The 14,850-nt window shown below is 45.0% G+C and overlaps 2 protein-coding genes across 4 annotated transcripts; one reads left to right on the top strand and one right to left on the bottom strand.

Moving 5' to 3' along the window:
• The first annotated feature begins 2,331 nt into the window (after positions 1-2,331).
• On the top strand, positions 2,332-10,464 carry LOC112893377 (putative disease resistance RPP13-like protein 3). Of its 3 annotated transcripts, XR_003228783.1 has the most exons (5): positions 2,332-2,532; positions 5,499-6,202; positions 7,333-9,337; positions 9,690-10,152; positions 10,329-10,464. XR_003228783.1 is itself a non-coding variant. In XM_025960674.1 (4 exons), exons 1-3 carry the CDS (start codon positions 2,332-2,334, stop codon positions 9,290-9,292), a joined length of 2,865 nt encoding a protein of 954 aa, XP_025816459.1. In that variant the 3' UTR covers positions 9,293-9,337; positions 9,690-10,269. The 3 variants fall into 3 exon arrangements, 2 of the variants coding, with proteins under 2 accessions (XP_025816459.1, XP_025816460.1); XM_025960674.1 differs by lacking the exon at positions 10,329-10,464 and having other exon boundaries at positions 9,690-10,269; XM_025960675.1 differs by lacking the exons at positions 2,332-2,532; positions 10,329-10,464 and adding an exon at positions 4,752-5,072 and having other exon boundaries at positions 9,690-10,269.
• Positions 10,465-10,572: 108 nt separating this feature from the next.
• On the bottom strand, positions 10,573-13,714 carry LOC112893379 (cysteine proteinase inhibitor 12). The gene is made up of 4 exons (XM_025960677.1): positions 13,398-13,714; positions 13,050-13,269; positions 11,096-11,241; positions 10,573-10,969 (listed from the first exon to the last, which is right to left on the bottom strand). Exons 1-4 carry the CDS (start codon positions 13,614-13,616, stop codon positions 10,814-10,816), a joined length of 741 nt encoding a protein of 246 aa, XP_025816462.1. The 5' UTR covers positions 13,617-13,714; the 3' UTR covers positions 10,573-10,813.
• Between the last annotated feature and the right edge of the window lie 1,136 nt (positions 13,715-14,850).

Here is a 14,850-nt window from a genome sequence, read left to right as displayed (position 1 = left end):
AACTTTTGCAAAAGTCATGAACAAATTAGAATACACTAAAAGTATTTTCTCTCAAAAATATATCATTAAAATATAGTAATGTGAGATCTTTTTTTGAAGCTTTTATTGGAACAAGTGCAACGGTGCAACTAGATTTTAATTTTGATGCTCAACTTTAAAATTACGGATTTTTATTTTGAAATTATGTGTATGCATACACATGTCCATTCTTTTTCTCCCTCATACATATGCATGCATGCGCTAACAACATTATTTTTTTCCTTCTCTCTACCTGCCTCTCACGTGCATGCAGAAATCCTGGTGTGTTGCCAAAGCCTCGAGTTAGGCTGCAAAGTTTTTTTCCTTTTCAAATAGAGACGACCGATACGGTCGTACGGATGGTTTATAATACGGTCGGCTGTAAATTAGCCGCATCCTTATTATAGTTAGGTACACTTCAAGTTGGGGCAGCTTTACTTGCACTTCTCAAGAAAAAAGGCTACAACTTTCCTAATTTTATTAGTAGCTTGAAAAATAAGTTTGGTAAGCTTGAAAAATAATTTCTCTCTCTTTGTGCGTAGGTTAAACTGTAATATGATTAAAGCAATGAAATAATATCGACTTAAGATAAACAACGACATAACATGGACCTGAATCTTCATTTAGAATGAAACATTTGAGAAAGATTTAAGGGCCCATTATCAGAATCTATGGACCTAGACAAAATATGGGAAAAATTTAAAGATTGATTATAATTTACCAATTTTTCTCATGAAAAATATTTTCCTTATTATGAAGTATAAGTGAATTGTCCAACTTTTTCTATTAGTCAAACTTTTATATTGAATTGGTTGGTGCATGCAACTCAGTATGGTATTCCTACTAGAGATCTCAAGTAGAAAACTTAACGGGCGTGATTAGAATAAACAATTATAGCCGACTCCTATATTCCACGTTTGAGGCCAAGTGAGGAAGAGTATTGAAATATGAATGAATTGTCCGTCTTTCTCAATTTAGGTTGAATTGATTGGTGCATGTAACTAAATACTTATCGATATTTTCTGTTTATCATTTTACTTATCGATATTTTATATTTATACTTTTTACTTCTACATAGTTACAGACTGGGAAGGACGTAGCTATGAGTCAAGCGCAATGTTGAATGTGCAGGGTAGACAAAGAACATAGGCAAAGTCAGAGGGGAAACTCGTCCTGGTTCCGAGCTAGAAAACTGCGGCAGGTCGAGCCTAACGACCTTGTAAGCTTACATAGTAGCACGTATGCCTTTTTTTCGTATATAAAAGCACAGTCAAAGTGTAGCCTCTAATGCACATTGGATCCGCCTGCTTACTAAAATATATGGGCTAAATACACTGGATTAGACCCGCTTAGGAGTGAAAATGCAAGACCTAAAAGTCAAGAGAAGACAAACAAGGAAGCAACACTATCACTTTCAGTATGAAATTGTATTGTCATTTCCTACAAGCTAAGGGTAGTCACTCCTCATGGTTTCACACCTTGAATTTCTTTTAAAAAAATAAAAATTAAAACCGCCGTACCTGAAACACGGCAACATTGTACCTGCTCCCAGGCAAATGCAAACAAATCCAGGGGCCCCGGTCTCCTAAACTCTCAAATACCTGAAGATCAACACAACCCCCAATCATCTACTCCAAAAATTAATAAATATTTTCTCGGTTCCTAAAACAATGCAACTCTCACTTTTCGAGAAATCAAACAATTCCAAATTTGATCAATTTATACAAAAAATTACTAACATTTATATCTCCAAATAGATTTAGTATGAAAATATTTTACATGATTAATCTAATAATATATATATTTTGCAATATAAATGTTAATACTATTTTGTATAAATTTAATTAAATTTGAAATTATTTGACTTCTCGAGAAGCGAGAATTGTATTTTTTTGGAGACGAAGGTAGTACAGTAAAGTAGTGCCTAAGAAATAGGGTACTTTGTTGCTTTCCGTCACTAAACAAGTACAGTGTCAGTTGGTACTTGAAAGAGAGATTCCGTGCTCAGCGCCTCATGAGCACGATAGTCTATGAACTCTGATCAAATGGCTAAGTCTCGGTCAGGTCAACGCGACGCAAGACCACACCTTCTCCAAAACGAAATAAAATTAAATTCCAAGAAATATGATGCGTGTTATGCTCTCTGTCACTAAACTAGTGAAGTGCCATTAGCCGGTAAGAGCTTGGAAGAGAGCATCCATGTGATAGAGTTGAATAATCATCTTAATTATGAGCAATCATCATATATATCTCCCCCAAATGATGGGCTGACGACGCCGCGACCAGAACTCTTGGCGCAGCCATCAGCCAGCCATGGAGGCTGCCGTGGTGAGCTCCACCGAGGGCGTCCTGCAGATCCTCCTGGGCAAGCTCGGCGCCGTCCTCGGCGAGAAGTACGTGCTGCTCAGCGGCGTCGGCCGGGAGATCCAGGAGCTCAAGGAGGACCTCGAGATTATGAACGCCTGCCTCCGCGACCTCGCCGCCGGCACCGAATACCACCACAGCAGCGAGCAGGTGATTAGATCATATTATACCAATTCCCTTTCTGATCCTTCATCCATAATCCACCGACATCTGCATCACCATTGTCTCCAAAGCTGGAGATGTAGCCTGAATATTCTCTTCGTCCTCCTCAGTGCTGCAGTAGCCAGTGTGTTACTTTGAATTATACCTGCAGGTCGGGCAGTGGGTCCGGGCCTGGCCGTGCCCGTGCTGATTTAAACGGGCCACGGTCCAGCACGGCTGTCACAGCGGGCCGTGCCATGTCCGCCCGCGGGCCGGGGGGTCAGGCCCGGGCACGGCACGCGTCCAGTTAACTGTGCCGGGCTGGTCCGCTGTGCTGTGCCGTGCTACAGTGCTAGGCCACGTCTGCGGCCCACCCCTTCCAAAGTTAAAAATACACAGCAACAAATTTAAAATTTTTTTACATAATCCAAATATGGTGCAATTAGCTACAAACCAGAACCAGAACAAGGCACAAGATAGATAACATAACAAGCACAAGATAGATAACAGAATATGGTGTAATCTTTTTCCCTTGTATTTTTCTGCAACAAGTGCTCAACCAAAACCACAACTAGGCACAAGATAAATAACAGTCAAGATAGATTATATTCAAGCACAAGTCCAGAACAAGTGCTCAACCAGAAGTCCAAAACCAGAACAAGATACATTCAAGCACAAGTCCAGAACGTGAACGACCGAACGAGAGAGTCGAGTGTCGATTCGAGAGGCGTATCCACGTATACGAGTCGGGACTCGGGAGCCGACTAAACGGGCAAAACAGGTCATGCCCGGGCCGTGCCTGTGCACCGCGGGCCACCCGGGCCAGAGCGCCGTGCCGCACGGGCCGTCCCTAAAAGGGCCGTGCCGAAGCAACCCGGTGGGCTTATGGCTAGGCCCAAGCACGGCCCTGGGCGTGCTCCGTGCCGGCCCGGGCACGATTAAAGCCGTGCTGGGCTGTGCTCGTGCCGGGCCAAAATGGCCGGGCCGCGGGCCAGCCTGTTTGCACCGGGCCAAACGTTCGGGTATACTTTGAATATGACCTGCGTAAGATTCCATTGGTGTTTTGTTAAACACCACATCATTAATTGTTTCGGAAGTCTTGCATACAAGAATACGATTAAACCTGAATATTTAGACCCGGCCTGCCCATGTCTCGACCTAAAAACGTTGGCCTGATCGAATTTTTTGGACGTTTGGATAACAAAATCACACCTGCAACATATTGGATCTAACCCAAGCCCATCCTTAACTGTATTTTTTATTTCTCGTAGTGTAAATGTGTAATATTTGCGGGCGGCCATATCAATATAAGAACTACAAAACTTTGCCAGCGATCCGATGGTTCCAAGTAAACGCTACGGACGTGGACAACCATTTTCAGTCCAAAAGGGACTAGACCGACATCTGATACGGTAGTAGAGGCTATTTGATAATATTCCTTATGCAGTCTAAGGATACGTTTGGTTCTAGCCCCTAAGCCCTAAGCCAAATATAGGCGATGCCCTCGTATTTTGGTGCGTGTATATTTGGTTGAAGGACAAATTTTGTCATTGCTTATAAATTTTTGGTTGTTCTAGTACAAGTATGGGTGGTAAAGAGGCTAAAAGTTTAGGTTAGAACTTTTAAGAATTAACCTAAAAAGCTAGGCTTATATTTATATATTCTTTAAGTTAAAGATAGTTATTAAGGACAGAGTGAATGAGATATTAGACCATGATCCATTATCATCCTAGTCCACCAAATTCTTGGCCATATTTCAGGTCGGCAAATTGATTTGGTTTGGCAGCCTCGACTTGCTGATGAGGTAGAGGTCTCTCGTTGGTTGTCTCGAATGCACTTGTCATTCTAATAACAAACTTTACACAATAAAATTTCCAAACTATTCATCAGATTGATGATTTATTTAAATGATTAGATTATTTGCAATTAATTATAAGAATCAAGGCTCACTTGGCTATATTTTAAAATTAAAAATAATAATGAGACTTGGACCCCACATGTCATACTCAATGTTTTAGTTGATTTTGGCATGTACACGATCCACACACTCTTTTCACCTTTAGATTTTGCTATTGGCTTAACTTAACTTTCACAAACCGAAGTACCGAACATTATTTATTTAGCCCCATTTTATCATTATCCTAACTTGATCATGACCAAAATTTAGTTTGGTTGGAAATTGGAATGCTGGATGACAATTGACAAACCAAAGCCCCCTTACTCCCGAGCATCGACTGCTACTCTCCTGTAGTCTCGTCCTCTCCCTCCCTCCTCCCCCTCTCGGCCTCGCCGGAGATGGCATCCAGCAGGCTCGACTCAGACGACACGAGAAGGGTCCTCTTCGCAGCTGTTACCGCTTGCCGCCCCTGGGCCTCGACGGCGACGCTTCCTCCGATCTCTTTTCGGTCGCCGGGACCTCACTGTCGCTGCGGGCTGCGGAGGGCCGCGGGAGATGGCATCCAGCAGCCGCGCGGCGCGGCGGGGGGATGGGGGGAATCATCTGATATGACTAAAACAGATCAATAATTCATCTGATCTGGTTTCCTGTGGTTTGTTCCTCCTCCATTGTCCGTACTGCCAATTCGGTACCCAAAATTTACCTTCAATCAGTTCTGAGTGTTTCGCTCTACTGTGAAATTTACACTCAAAATTCTAAATTAAAATTAGTTTCTTTCTTGGCTCTGGTTTGATTGAACCAATCATTACAATGAATTTTCATACCGTAACCTCATTGAACCAAAGCATATGTCCAGTTGCCCATTTGCTTTCCATTTCCGACATATTTTTTTTTATAATGTATGAACCAAACGCTTGATTAGTTCTTATACCAAAGCAGTACCCGAAATTCTTATACGGTACCTTATGATCTTTCCTCGACAATTTGCATCTAAGGTAGATGAAAACAAGTTATTAAATGGTCTCCAATTTACGTTTCACTAGAATGCCTGTTAACGTAAATGGCTTTTTATTTGTAGACAACGACATGGATGAAACAAGTCAGGGAGGTGGCTTATGATGCGGAGGACTGTATTGACATCTTCTGGTATCACAACGGCCACCGACATTGTAGCCAAAATCCCATTTTGGGTTGGCTACACAAGATAATTCACCCCCTGAAGACACTGAGAGCTATGCACAACCTATCCATCGAGATCCGAGACCTCAAAGCCCGTGCGCTGAAAGTGAGCGAGCGGAGGCTGAGGTACAGGGTGGAAGCAGCATTTGGAGGTGTAAGTGATGCATACACAGCTGTCCGTTCTTCTCCTGACTATAATCATCTTGAGCGCCAGTTGCCTGCGCTCAACATCGACGAATGCCGACTCGTGGGGGTGACCGAGAAGACCGAATCAGTCATCAGGTTGCTGGAGGATGGTAACTTGGCTCATCTCAAAGTTGTCCCCATTGTTGGTTTTGGTGGCCTGGGCAAGACAACTCTTGCGGTGACTGTTTACAAGAGCCCAACAATGAAGGGGATCCAGACTCGGGCTTTCCTAGCTGTGTCCCAGCGTTATGATCTTCGCATACTACTAGAATCTTTATTGAGGCAGCTCATTCGAATATCCTTGAGAGATCCAAGCTGCTCTAGGGAAGAAACACTTAAGGATCCCCTTAGAGGCATCGAGACCTGGCACATATCTGAAATCATTGGAAGATGCAGAGCCCATTTGGAGGACAAAAGGTACTCCCTGATAATATCAAGAAATATAAGTTTCACATACATGTTTATTATCTTAGTTCTCTCTCCATTTAAAAATAGCTGCAGTTGGGGAGTTGATTTTGTTCACAGAGACTTGGTGTCTTCCTTTCTTCCTTCCACCAAGTACCTCTATTAATATTGGTTCTAATGTACAAACAATAATAGAGAAAATACTCTTATAAAAATATGGCAATAATCTTTTTCTTACCCCATTTGTATGTATACTTGTATAAAACTAAAAGTATATAGTTTGGACAGTAGGGGTATGTACCTATTTTTTTCTTTTTTTTATGTTGGCATGCAGATGCAGTTTAATTTTCCTATTCCATTTCATTATTAGTTTTCTCATGGCGAACACAAACATTTGTGTTGTCTGTTCTTCAGATGTTTGCTTAAGTGCATCTCTCATAGAAAATATTGCTAACTCTTAGAGTGGAGTTATCAATATTAGGTGGGACAAATGAGCGCTATCTAGGAGAAAAAAGTATCAAATTCATGATAGGTGGGGGAAAAGCTTCTATATAATTTAATCTTTTAGGATGACATAGATTTCCCCAATCTAACATTTACTACTTTGCTTTTAAGATTTTTTTTTACTTTTCTTAAATGGCATGCTGAATCAAATCCCTAGGTGTTGCTCGATTAGTTCTAATTGCAAAGGTTTGGTGTTGATTGGAAATACTGCACATCTGTATCTGACTCATTCCAGTTATGCCAAGATAGGGTCAGATGCCATACCGTAACTCAAGTTTTGCAAAGCAAATGTTGCAGTACCCTTGGATCAAGCTTGTCCTACTACATTCCCCATTCTAAATACATGTATGCCATTTTAGAATGAGCATCCAATAAGATTTTGAAACCCTGACTACCATAAAAGAATAGATTTGACCCCATAGAATATATATGGTTGTATGTGTTATAAAAAGTGAGTCCATAACATTTTATGAGTATAGTCCATCCATTATCGTTAGATGATATAATTGAAAAAGGGGTGTGCTACTTAGAAAATTGCTGCAAATTTTCTTTGAGAGAGGGATGAAGTCAAATCACCTGGTAAGAATTTACTTGTTATTTGTTTTCTTGTTTGATAAGCATTCCTTTTTCAACCATAGGTACTTCATTGTTCTGGATGATCTGTGGAGTCCGGAGGACTGGGAGAACTTGAAGGTGGCTTTTCCTGATAATGACAAGCAAAGCAGAATACTAATTACTACACGGAATCGCAACGTTGCTGAAAGTTGCTGCGCTGATTCCCATGATCTTATTTACAACATGGAGCCTCTACCCTTTGAAGAATCTAAAAAGCTATTTTATAAGAAAGTGTTTAAGTTGGATAAATGTCCTCCACTATATCAGGATTTGGAGGTAATCTCTGACGGCATACTGAAAAAATGCAGTGGTTTGCCTCTGGCCATACTTAGCATTGGAGGAATGCTAGCTCGAACGAAAAATAAGACAAGGGCAGAATGGGAAAAGGTGTGTGATAGATTGGGTTCTGGGTTAGAAATAAGCGCCACAATAGGAGGAATGAGAAGGATACTCTCTCTTGGCTACCATGATTTGCCCTACAATGTGAAGGCTTGCTTCTTGTATCTTAGTGTTTTCCCTGAGGACTATGAGATCAAGAGAGGACCCCTGGTTAGACGATGGGCAGCTGAAGGTTTCATCAGCGGAATGCACAAAGCAAATTTGGAGGAGGTTGCAGCGAAGTATCTTGATGAATTCGTGAGTAGAAGCATTGTTACACCAACCCGCGTTGCTAGTACTGGTTTGGTCAGGAGCTGTAAGGTTCATGACATGATGCTGGAAGTTATCACCTCCAAATCTATCCAAGAAAACTTCATCTCGTTCGTGGGGAAGCAACAGTACAGCACAACAGGGCATGACAAGATCCGACGACTTTCAATCCAGACTGATGGTACTGGCAGTGGTAGAGAGCAAGAGAACCACAACACAAACTTTTCCCATGTCCGTTCTCTGTTAATTCTGCGCTGCAGCAAGAAGCCACTGCCCATCATCTTTACCCACTTCAAACTGCTGAGGGTACTAGACCTCGAAGGTTGCTGGTGGCTGAGTAATGAAGACTTGAAGGAGATCTGTAAGATGTCTCTCCTGAGGTACCTTTGCCTTAGAAGAACAAATGTTTCGCAGCTGCCAAAGCTAGTAGGGAGACTGAAACAACTGGTGACTCTGGATGTGAGGGAGACTTCCATTAGGGAATTACCTGAAAGCGCTACTCAGCTGGGAAGTCTGAAGCATCTACTTGGCGGCAGGTATAGACACTATACCAGGATCAGTCGAGTCAAACATTTTGAGCCACATGAGGCCTTGATGATACCACATGGCTTGAAGAACATGAAATCCATTCAGAAGATTGCCAGTGTAGACATTGCATCCAGCTCCCGTGCAATGCAGGAGTTGGGTGCGCTGTCCCAGTTAACCAAGCTTTGTGCTATAAACTCTGAGTATGGAGAAGAAAAATGGAAGCCTTTTGCTGCCTCGTTGAACATGCTGTGCAAGTCCCTTCGGCACCTGTCTATCATGCACTGGCGCAGGATGGATATGGGACTTGAAATCTTTCTGGCTCTAAAATCGCCACCCATCTTCCTTGAAGAGCTCTACTTGTGGGGCAGGGTAAGTGTCCTGCCTCCATGGATTTTATCCCTCAACTACTTAATTGAACTATCGCTCCGGGAGAATTTTTTTGATGGGCAATTGTTGAGGCAACTAGGGAAGCTTCCAAGTCTTGTATCTCTCAAGCTTTACCATGAATCATTCGTGGGAACAAAGCTTTGCTTCGAACAAAATCTATTCCCCAGGCTGAAGCAGCTGATTGTAGACAACGCGCCAAACCTTGATGAACTCAGATTTGACGGAGGTGCCCCTAATCTGGAGAGGCTCACGCTGGCTTTTGAAAGAGAGCCTGCAAAAGGTATTTTCGGCATTGAGAACCTTCCAAAGCTCAAGGAGGTTGAGTTCTTCGGTGAAGTTATTGTTGATTCCCTAGTGGAGGGAATGATAACCGAGGCCAAGATACATCCAAATAGACCAAGAGTTTATAGAGAAAATTGATCCATCGGAGACTCCAAAAAGTCAGGTTGCTATCATCGACAACATGTAAGTTGGCTATATATTTATTTCTGTAGCTGTTTAGACAATTTCTCTACATTATTGATAATCATATAATTTCTTACTGACTTATGTTACCATCGATAGACCAGCATAAATGTACTAGCTCAGTGTGATGTTCACAATATTTTGCTGCTAGTTGGTTCATTCTGTCAGCATGTACAGTATTTTTTTTTAATGCTAACCGCTAGAGATTTGATTTGTTGCCAGTAACAGCTTCTTGTGTTGCGGTTTTGTTTTTGTTTCATGACAGACTAACATTTGATTACCTTAACATTCTTAGCCCAGTTGTATGTATGGTCTTGGACTTTTTGACTGAAGTGTTACTATTCTGTCTCAGGCACATCTGCAAGTGTATTCATCGAAGACAACCTGTTCTATTGTTTCAGTGATAAGGAAATACATTCGTGATCCTGGGCAGAGGTGCTGAGGGGTAACCATGCCGTTTGGATGAGACTGAGAACCATGAAGTCAGATGAAGATATCAAATGGCTGTGCCTCTATATGCCCGTGGATTAGTACCTTTTCCAGCAGCACATGGACAACTTATTATCAGCCACGTCTGTTTGTCCGCTATGCAGTTACCTTTCTGGGTTGCAGATTGTTGTGCAGTTTTAATATCTTGTAACGTGAGATTGCAATAAGCTAGCGGGCTAGCTAACCGGTCATGGTGGTGATTCAGGGGCCGTTTGCTCGCATATGTGGGCATGTAGCTGAACCATGGTTCATGCTCTGGTTACGTAGCCGCTCTCTTATCCGGCAATGCAACTTCGTTCGGTATTCTAAGTGGAAGGTGTAACCGTGTAAGTGAACCTGCTGTATGAGTACGCAGCTGATTTCTTGTTTCAAACTTGTTCGGTTTGTAATATTATTGATTTAACTTTGCAAGTTGTATTGTGCATACAGTATACACCATATGAACGTGCTTTCTGCGAATGATTATCAATAATTTTGAGTTGAATTATTTTATTTTTTGCAGACTGGCACGTTCGGAAGCTACAACATGAGTTAACAAGTGTTTATCTTTTCTTTTGTTTCTTGCTCTTTGTATCGATTTAGGTGCTACTGGAGCCGGTAGCACCGGCCTGATACCACCCTTGACAACCAGTGCACAGGAGAATAATTCGAAGCTATATGTCTGACAGTGACATTGGCATAACTAGGTTCGAGTGGCACACAGTCGCACACTGCTCGCAAGTCGCAAGCAACCAAAGCTTTGGTACTTCACAAATGATTCTATTAACAGTACAATATGACCACGATTAGCTTTGGTAGTTCACAAGTTTCGATGCCAGCAATAGCGTTCCGACAAGCTAGGAACAGCACTAGGCTGCCTCTGCCTGCCCCCGTTCGGAAGCCAGCAACGACCACACAACATATCCAGATAAAAACCCGGAGTGACCACGTCTTCTCCTTATTTTACAGCGCACACTACATTACCACAGTTATCGTTACGTCAGAAGCTCACTGGCTGCTAGACTCCTCGTGCTCTGCTGGCTGATGCTGGTTCAGCACGAAAGCCCCTTCCAGATTCTTATGGACCTCGGCTTTGATCTGCTCCTCCTTGCTGCCTCTCTTCAGTTTCATCAGAATGTCAAATTTCGCAAAGTCTTCCACAACCTAGTCAGATAAGAAGTACAGAACCGAACTTTCAGATACAAGAAGTACCGAATAGAACTTCCAGATATAAGTCACAACATATAAAGAAACATGAGTATCACAATGGTTAGATTCCCAGCAGCTAACCTGTGCCTTAGCGCGAACGATCTCAAGAAGTTCGTAGGGAAACAGGGAGTTAGACCTCTCTTGGATTGATTTCACAGCATGGTGTGCAGCATCTTTGACCACAGGATCCTCTACAGGCACCTCACGCCAACCAGGCTCATGTCCACCTGAAACATCACCCCCATCAATACCAATGATACAAGTTTTGAAGAATAAACTCAACATAAGATCTCCGGCTTGTTTGCGGGTCACGGACTAGGTTCCAACATACATGCTGCCATGCTGGCTTGTCTGCATGTTATTGTCCACAGGTCATGGACTAGGTTCTAACATACATGCTGGCTTGCTCACAGGTCATGTACTAGATTCTAACATACATGCCGGCTTGCTCACAGGTAGGGATGCAAGTGGATACCCAATGGTGTTTTATGGGTCAACTAAATAATTATGATGGCATGCCATCGTAGTTCATTTCTCCTCCTAAATTAATTAGGCACAATGCCATCCTAGTTTATTTTATCAAGTTTTGGGTCGACCCAACGACCCAAAATAAATATAACTTGCATCCCTACTCACAGGTCATGTACTAGATTCTAACATACATGCCGGCTTGTTCGCTGGTTATTGGGTAGGTTCTAACATACATGCCGCATGCTATATTACTGACTACTGAGACTAAAAAAGATTGCCTACTTTAACATGATCCACAGGCCAAGAGACACTTTTCCTAGTGTGAAAATTTACTAAATGTGTGATGTTCATGGTAGCAGTCATTATGCTGCAGACAGCGTTAAACGCCAGTTTGCTGGGAGAATGAAATGGTGACTGGCTATTAGGTGCCCACCAAGAGCCAAGGCTTGGCATAGACTGCATAGTCAGTTGAACTGACTAGTTCAGAATTGAAATTTAATGCCCTGAGCATCAGAACATCAACATAAAGGTGGAAGACATAACCCACTGACTAGGGCCAAGTTAGGGAGGGGCACATTTGCGATTATCAGCCAATCGAGACCAGTGATCAACTGAATATGCGTCCAGTGTCAATAAGATACCCCAGATTTAACCCCAAACAGAACATGAAAAAAACCACTTGAGCAATCAAATTTATCGACATAACCTATATGCCACAGAGCAAACCAGAACGTGGAAAAATGCTCACCGTCTAGCAAACAGACTATTAAATTGAAAGAAAGAAAGGCTGCCCTTCATTTTCAAGAACCTTGCATATCAGCCTATCAAGTCACCTTGTGCATCAAGGAAAAAAAATTGCCACCCCATCTATCGGCCTATCAAGTTGACCTCTAGGCTATTATTCTTCCTGGCTCTCAAGAGCACTTGTGACAGGCAGACAACTTAAAGCAACTCAGAGTCAGAAATCCCATCTTCCAAGTTACGACTGATGTTGCACAATTTGACTCAAACCCTGCTGCACTCGAGGCTTCAAACAGTAAAAAGCTCACCCCAAAATCCCATTTATCAGTACTAATGCCAAGCTGAACACCCACTCACTAATATGACTGTACATCATGCCTCCCCGAAGGTGATGCTTGGAACCCCTTGGATAAGACCAAAACCCAATGTACTTATTTCCCCATTCCATTAGGACGACCAAGGTGCACTGTAGGCCTAAATTATGAACAAATCCATTGAGTGCTAATACCAGATACCTTCCTGTTTCACAATCATAACCCCATTTCCTTCAAAATAATAATAATTTTGAATTTAAGTGGAAAAGATCCGACCGGCCACTGCTGGCATATTGGCTATTTGGCATCCTTCATATTTGGATTTCAAAGGAAAACGTGTCCACTATCATTTGAAACTAGATCAGACACCCATCCATCCGACGTAAGACACACAGGGCATTTCTACAGACACCCAAGCCCTAGCCCTTGAACTCGAGATGCAGTCAGAGAGCAGGAAGCAGACAAATATTGCCAGCAAATAGCAACGTCACATGGGCGGGAGCGCGAACCTTTCTTGGCGCCGAGGTCGGCGTTGGTGAAGGTGGTGGCGTCCCCCTTGTGGACGAACTCCTGGAGCTCCTTGAAGTCGAGCCACGGCTTGACCCAGACCTTGGCCTCGTAGACCTTCTTCCTCCCGGCCTCGATGGCCTCGAGCGTGAGGTGGTGCAGCGTGCCGGCCACCACCTGCTCCTTGGCCTCCACCACGCGCACGAACTCCAGCAGCGCGTTCTGCAACCACGCGCACGGACGAAGAAAAAAAATCAGAAGAAAATCCCAATCGCACGAATCGACCAAATCGCCGGGCACCCGAAGAGGGGATGAGGAACCGGGAGGGGAGGGCGGCGGCAGCCACTTGCCTGGCGCTTGTTGTGCTCCTCGACGGCGAAGCGGCCGAGCCCGTCGGACTCGGCGCTGTTGGCGGCGGCGGGGTTCTCCTTCACGCCGCCGAGGACGTGGCCGGCCATGGCCGCTGCTCCGATCGCGAGGGGCGCGGAGACGAGGAGGACCAGGACCAGGAGGAGGAGGAGGGGGCGCGGAGCGGGGGCGGAGGCGAGTCGCGTCGCGGCAACGCGCATGCTCTGGTGGGGGGCGACCGGACGAGAGGAGTACCTGCGGTTTGCTTTCGCTATGCTTCGTGGGGGTTTTGCTCCTGCGGGGGGAGTAACGGGCGGGGAGACCGGCCGTGGGGGATGGGGGGGACTCGCTGAATCGCCGCCCGGTCGGTCGCGGTTGGGAACTCGATGAGGCCAGGGGCGGTTGCAGGACGCGTGCCGGGACGCGTGGAGGCTACGCGCGCACGGAGACGGCACGGCACGAGCCACGGGGACGGTTGCTTAGGATGGAAGCGACGTATCGCTCTTTCGGTTGGGTGTTGGGCTGGGCTGGGCTCTGGGACAGTAGTACGGTTGTGTTATTTGGGGAGTCCGGTAGCCTGGCCCAGTTATCTCTTAAACCCAACAAACGGCCCGGGAACAGTTTTAAGCCAGGCCCAACGAGCATGGGATTGCCATATCGTCCAAATCCGCCGTGGGCTGTGGCCGCAACACACTGCGGGCCAAAACCACACGTGTTGCGCTGCATCTTCTTTAGTGCTGGGCTGCTGGCTACTCTTCCCTCGCTAAAAAAAAACGAGATAGTGCTCCTTTTCTTGCAGATCACCTCACGGTAAGTACAGGACGTTCCTGCCTCCGGATTATCGAACGCACGAAGAGGAGCGCCATGCGGGCGCTTGTGCAGTTATGGTTGCGATGGGTAGGCTGTATAAGAATCTATCCAGGCTTGCATAGGGCATATTTGGATGTTTGGCCATATACGGTATGCACAGTGGGAAATACAAACGAGGCTCGTCTCCGGTTACGCAAGCTGCACCAGTATAGCTACAACAGTGCAGCCAACCAAATAAACCTACAAAATACTACATAAGCATAACTTGAACTAGCTCTGCATAACTCCTAGCCAACTCCCAACCCAGTGGCGGAGGGCCCAGTGTGGCGAGATGTGGCGCTCGCCATACCTCGGTCCGGCCCAGCCTAACTAAAAAAAAATCTAACCCTATCCCCAGTTCCCCACTCTGCAGCTCTGCTCCCGAGTCCGCCCGCTGCCGCCCCCGCACGCCGCTCGCCCGCCGGCACCGCCGCCAGCCGCCCGCAGCCCCGCGCGCCGCCCCCGCCCCGCGCCCCCGCCCCCGCCCGCCCGCCTCCCACAGCCCCGCCCCCGCCCGCCCGCCGCCCGCAGCCCCGCCACACCTAAAATTTTCGGCGTCCTCCGCCACTATAGCTGTACATCGGGCCGGGCCGGCCCGGCCCGACT

This window comes from Panicum hallii, chromosome 5, assembly GCF_002211085.1.
Source record: "Panicum hallii strain FIL2 chromosome 5, PHallii_v3.1, whole genome shotgun sequence".
Lineage (NCBI taxonomy): Eukaryota > Viridiplantae > Streptophyta > Magnoliopsida > Poales > Poaceae > Panicum > Panicum hallii.
This window is presented reverse-complemented; position numbering and strand designations above follow the sequence as displayed.